The sequence below is a fragment of the Tupaia chinensis genome, unplaced genomic scaffold (assembly GCF_000334495.1).
Source record: "Tupaia chinensis unplaced genomic scaffold, TupChi_1.0 Scaffold145519_1, whole genome shotgun sequence".
NCBI classification, from domain to species: Eukaryota; Metazoa; Chordata; class Mammalia; order Scandentia; family Tupaiidae; genus Tupaia; species Tupaia belangeri.
In genome coordinates, this window is record NW_006205376.1 from 1549627 (window position 1) to 1555993 (window position 6367).

General features: G+C 46.0%; 1 protein-coding gene across 1 annotated transcript in view; it reads right to left on the minus strand.

Moving 5' to 3' along the window:
- YARS2 (tyrosyl-tRNA synthetase 2) overlaps window positions 1–5407 on the minus strand; it is a 13550-nt gene extending 8143 nt beyond the window's left edge. The window contains exons 1-2 of the mRNA XM_006168089.3: window positions 4593–5407; window positions 3047–3214 (exon numbers count right to left, since the gene is read on the minus strand). Of these exons, the coding sequence (XP_006168151.1) occupies window positions 3047–3214; window positions 4593–5374 (950 nt within the window). The 5' untranslated portion in view covers window positions 5375–5407. The remainder of the gene's footprint in view (window positions 1–3046; window positions 3215–4592) is intronic.
- Window positions 5408–6367: the final 960 nt, after the last annotated feature.

Consider the following 6367-nt stretch of genomic DNA (forward strand, 5'->3'; position numbering starts at 1 on the left):
CCAGACGCATGTGTGCTCATTACCCGGGGCCAGCTGAGACAGAGGTAGTCAAGACACTGCTAAGGGTGGTGTCGCCTTCTCTCTCTCGCTCATGGAAGAAATAAACATTAAACAATTTTTTAAAAGGAAAAAAACAGAGCTAGATGAAGGCTCCAGCCTCAACATCTTCCCTTCCTTAACCCTGGAGATAAACACTAACTAAATTTGTGTGCATCCTTCCCAAATGTGTTTTTAAGTTTTTTAAGATTTACTTCACCCATGAGAGAAAGAAAGTGACAGAGATACAATAAGTACTTCCAACAGGGTATTCACACTGGAATCTACCCCTAGTCTTAGCTGGCTCAGACCACAGACACATGCACGTGCTGGCCTGGTGTGCTCAGGGAGGTTCCAGAACGTGAACCTAAGGCCTTTCCTATGTGTTCACTGGAAAGAGACAGAAAAAGAAAGTGAGAAAGCACCCCTCGGGGGTGGGGGTGATGGCCATACCATAGTCTCTTCTCTTGGGATTTTGGGCATGCACGCACACACGTCTTGCGTTTCAAGTCGCTGGAGCCAGGACTCAAACTGCGCAGTCAGCCATGTGGGATCCAGTTGTTTTAACCAGCATGCCAACTGGTTGGCCCAATAAATTCTTTGTAGTATTTATTATTATTATTTTAGATATTTTTGCCATAAGACACATGCATCACCAGAAAGAGACGAGAAAGAGAGAAAGTGAAAAATTGCCTCAGGGAAGTGGTGGTGGTGGCCCACACTGCAATCCCTTCTCCTCATAGGATTTTGGGCATGCACACAAATATGCTCATTGTTTTTGTTTTGTTTTGTTGGTTTTTTTTTTCAGGCTGCCTAGTCCAAGACTCAAACTGCAAAGTTGGCCCTGTGGGATCCAGAGTCTCAGCCACCAAGTCAACTGGTGGCCCACTTTCTAGTAGTTTCAATACAGTCTGTTTATAAGTTAAATACACATATTGAAAACATGTTCTCCCACTCTTAATGGTGACTTTTGATGAACAATAGATCTTTATCCTAATTTAATCTAAATTATTAATCTTTGTGAACTATTTTAAGAAGCTTTCTTGGGGGCCAGGAGGTGGTATGGTGATTAGGGCCCTAGACTTCCACATAGACATGGTTGGAGTCCTGGACCTGAAAGCTTGTTTTCTCACTTTCCATGTCTCTCTTTCTGGGGAGCGTGCATGCCCTATAGCAAATTAAAATAATAATAAACTTAAATAAACACTTACTTGAAAAATATTAAAAAATGCTCATATAAAAAAAAGGAATCTTTCTTGGGTCAGTGGGTGGCATGGAGGTTAGGGCAGCTGAATCTCACATGACCAACTTTATGGCTCAAGACTGGACCCTGTGACTTGAAAAACAAGTGGGTGTGTGTGGGACTGCAGCATAGCTGATTATTTTCATGTAAATCTTAGAATGAGCTTGTCAAGTTCCACAAGAAAAGCCTGTTTCAATATGGCTGGGACTGCACTGAGTATGTGAATATATAGAGAAATATAACTTTCTGTACTATGAACATAGTATAACTCTCCTATGTGTGTAGCTCTCCTTGATTTGTCAATACGGTATTATAATGTTTTGTAAGAAAGTCTTAAATATTTTTAAAACTTAAAGAATTACTTCTAGGGCTGGCCTATAGCACAGAGGTTAAATGTTATGCATTGGGAGCCAGACCCCAGATGGCTGACGCACTCTGCATCCCAACCCTGGCAGCTTAAAAAACATGCCAGGCACATGCATATGCATATCCAAAATCCTGAGGCAATAGAGAAATGTAGGAAAAAGGACTGAAATATGACCATACCCTGTTGGGAGTGTTCTTTCTCTCTCTCTCTCTGGTGAGCATATGTGCCCTCTGCCAATAATTTTTTTTGTGTGTGTAAAAAAAAAGAATTATTCCTAGATTGATGAGATAGTAGTATCAAAATATTTGTTTCACTTCCTCTTTATTGGAGGTATATTTGTTTTCTCATTAATTTATATTCTAAGAGTTTAAGACAATGTAAATTAATAAAACCATTTTTTAAGGTTTTCGTTATAGGGAAAATACACTTGCCAAAGAGAGACAGAGAGGGAAACTGAGAAATCACCCTTACTGGGGATGGCCATGCCATAATCCCTTCTCCTCCATTCTCCTCTCAGGATTTTGGGCATACATGCACATATGTCCAGCATGGTTTTCAAGTTTCTGGGTCCAGGACTTGAACTGTACAATCAGCCATGTGAAATCCAGCCACCTTAACCTCCATGCCACCTACTGGGCCAATAAAACCATTTTTAAGATCTTTAAGGTGTCTTATGCAACATTAAAGAAAAGGTACCTTTGAGTCATATTTGGAAGAGACAAAAGGAAAATAAGGGCAGTGAAGTTTAGGGTGAAAGGAGTGAAAAAAAAAAAAAGCTAGACTAAACAAGCAATAAAATCCCAAGCACTTTTTGGATACAGATAAGAAACTTGGCCTCAGTTTTCTAGTCACCCACAGTGATTTTCTGTATGAACCACCAAAAACTGTTCAACTTCAAAACACAGTTAAGATGACAACTTTCCGGGGGAGGGAGCCAGACAGTGGTGCTGGAGTAAAATGGAACTGCTCTGAAAGGCAATCCCACCTGGGAAGGCTTCTAGGTAGGAAGAGGAGAGAAGGGGGTAAAGGAGAAACTAGGAAGAGACACTAAGAATGTTAAAAATTGATTTTTGCTCTGTAGCAAGCTTCTGGTTGAAGTTTGGAGACCGCCCTGAGTAAGCAGGGCACATGAAGTAGATTCCAGCCTTAAGATCGTGTTGGGGGTGGGGGGCAGTGTGTTTGCTCTCTGTCTCTTACTCATGGAAGAACTGAATAAATAAATCACTAATAATATTTACAGTGTTCTGTGATGTCATCATGGTTTAACTACTTTAAATAGAATCTAAGTGAAAAACACTGGGAACAAACAAAACCATGGAACATACAGAGAAATCAATGACTAAAATTGTATCATGAACTTAGGACACTAACTTTTCTCAGTCCACTGGGTAAGAACTCACCTTTCCACGCAATCGTCTTGCTGCCTGACAAAGAACTGATACAATTCAAACGGAGATGTCTTGTCTCTGTTTAGCCAAACGGCATTGCCAGCAGACTTCCCCAGCTTTGCTCCTGTAGTACTGGTAATCAGAGGGACTGTGATTCCAAATACGTCTTCTCCAGTCAACCTGTGCATTAACATAAATGTCATGATGCGCTTCAAGCACAAGTACTGGTAGCTTCCTTCCACCGGTCGTCCTTCAGATTTCAAGTCTTATTACTTGCTCTAAGAAAACTTACTTAACCTTGGGACTAGCAGTTAGTGTAATGGCTATGTCGCTGGATTCCCATTTAGTTGACCACAGTTCGTGTCCCAGACCCGGTGGCTTAAAACTCACTCTGGGCGTGTGTGTGTGCGTGCCCAAGATCCCGAGAAGAGAATGGAGGAGAAGGGATTGCTGCATGGCCATCCCTCCTGGGAGGTGATTTCTCGCTTTCTGTCTCTTTGTCTCTCTGTCTGTCTGGCGAGCGCAAGCGCCCTATAGCAAAAACCTCCTCCCCCCAAAAAAAAGTAAAAAAAAAAAAAAAAAAAAGAAAAAACAAAAAGAAATCTAGGTGCTTATCCTTCCTTTTTATTTATTTATTTTTTGGTAAGGTTTTTGCCATAAGGCACGCGGACGGCCAGTGAGAGACCGAGAGAAGGAAACTGGGAAATCACCCCCTGGGAGAAGGCCATGCCACAGTCCCTTCTCCTTCATTCTCCTCCTGGGATTTTGAGCACACTTGCACACATCCCCAGTGTAATTTTCAAGTTCCTTGGTCCAGGACTTGAACCATGGTAGACCACATGGGAGTCCAGTGCCTTAACCACCACTCCATCTGCTTGCTAGCTCTCTGTCCTTATTTTTACCGCACCCACCTTATTTTCCCATCTGTCATTCTGAACAGCAATTGTACCTGTGGTTCTGAAAGACCCAGGAGATACACAGTATAACTAGGAACTAAACATTTTGAAAGGCTAGGTAGGAAGAGGCGAGAAGGGGGTAAAGGAGAAACTAGGAAGAGACACTAAGAATGTTTTAAAAATTGAGTTTTGCTCTGTAGCACACCGGTTAGCCCTGTACTTTATCTTTTGAAAGAAGATGCCATTAAATCTACATTACTTGTCAAATACTTAGAGATGCCAACCAAGGACTAAAATTAGCTTCCTGGAGGAGGCAGAGCTAAAGCAAAAACTACTACAGGAGGCCCTGCTGCTGTCAAATATAAACAACAAAAAAAAGCAACTTCTAAATTACAGAGTAAAGATGACTTTGGGGAAGTAAAACATGACAGTCTGAATCCTGACTAGTAGTCTGCTTCCTTCAGCTCACTCATAAATATTCTTAATTCAGCCCTTGTGTTCTCACTAGCCAACGCTGTCAATGCTGGTACAGACCCTTAATGGGGATGAAACTGCTAAGGGCTTGAACGAAGGAAAGCATTTCCCATCCTTATAGCGAGTCACAGATACCCGTGTAAAAGTTACTGAGACCCAGGATTTCTCCAGGTTCTAAGGCCGCTTACTTGTGGATGAACTCATATCCAGACATGATGTTGCCCAGCTGATCAGACCCGCCCAGCTGGACCCGGCATCCGTAACGCTGGAACAGGTAGTAGAAGTCATAGGCCTGTAGCACCTGGTAAAAGAACTCCGCCAAACTCATGCCCTCGGGGCTCTTGAGCCGAGTCTGCACGCTCAGACGACTCAGCAGCGTGCCCATGCGGAAGTGGCCACCCACTGCTGCCAAGAAGTCCACCAGGTGCTGTTTCTGGTACCAGGCCGAGTTGTCCAGCACCGTGAAGCTGCCCCAGGTCTTCCCATCACTGAAGAGCTGCTGGTGATTAGCTGACAGCGCCTCGATCCCTTGGCGGAGGGCGCGCGCGTTCGCTTCTACGCGATCCGAGTCCAGCGCCTCGCGCTCCTTGGTGCGGCCGCTGGGGTCTCCCAGGCGCGCTGTGGCGCCTCCGACCAGTGCAATCACATTGTGGCCGGCTCGCTGGAAGTGAAAGAGGCCCAGCAGCGCAAGCAGGTGCCCCACGTGAAGTGAGTCGGCCGTGGGGTCGAAGCCGCAGTAAATAGTCTGGGGCGAGTAACCCGCCGTGCCCGGATGGAAGAGCTCCGGGAGCTCTATCTTCGTCCCCCTCTCCGGGAAGAACTCCTTGAATAGACCCCGAGCCCTCTGCGCCGCGAGTAGCCCCTGCGCGCCCGAGTGGGCTTTACGCAGCCCTGGACGCAAGACTCCTGACGGGCCCCGGGGACCCGACCACGAACCCCGACAAAAGCACCGCAGCACGGGCGCCGCCATCTTGGCGGCACGAAAGGAACGCTGGGACGTGCGAGGCCCCGCCCCACTCCGAGCCCGCCTTCTACGCGTCTGGGGAGGGAGCGGGGTGAGAATGCCTCCGTGTTTTTCTGCGCATGCTCGGGGAGAGCGAGAGGCGGTTGCTTAGTTACCGGACCTATGTTACCTGCAGTTTTGAGTATTCACGCGCGGACTTCACCGGCAGCCCGGGCACTTTTAGGTCCCCTGATCCTCATTTCCTCACTCTCAATGTGGACTATTTCTGACAGTAGTTCCTACTGCATAGGCACTTGGGAGGATTACGAAAGTGCTCCACAAGTGCTAACTTTCATTTAAATGTGGACGTAAAACTATTGTGATTGCAAGTTCTTTGAAGTCTTGGTTCTATGCAAAAGCCTGCTTACACAGTAGAGAAGGATTAGGAACTGGCTAACTTCATGGAGAGAGGGAGTTGGCGTTCTGCGGCTTCGTCCGCGGAATGAGCGCCCCTCAGTCGCCCGCGCTCATTCATGGCTCCAGGAGGTGGCGATCTTGCTCAAGCTTTGGCGAGAGAAACTTCCATGAGATAAATAAAAGAGCTCCAGGTTTTATTTATTCGTATGTTTATAAACAACCGAGACACAGCTTCAAACGAGTGGATTCGAATTAGTAACCACAGCCCCACAGCGTGCCAGGTGCTGTGAGTACGCCACTCACCTGGAACGGGTTCTCATTGGCAGCTGGCTGGCAGGTGACCTGGCTTCCAATCCCGTTTTAGAATCAGATTCCTAGGATCACTGTCACTAACCAGTTGTCTTCGGTTGAGTTCCCTGGATTCCGAGTTGGAAATGTGTGTGCAGGAGGATTAATGGGATGTTATTGAGGACGACCCCTGTAATGGAGTGAAGGAAGCAAGGTGGAGCGGTAGGGTTGTTGAATCACGAACATTGCAACCCAGACCTCAGGCGATCCCACTGGGGGCTCTGTAGCTGGGGCTTTCCTTTAGAGTCGTTCTGA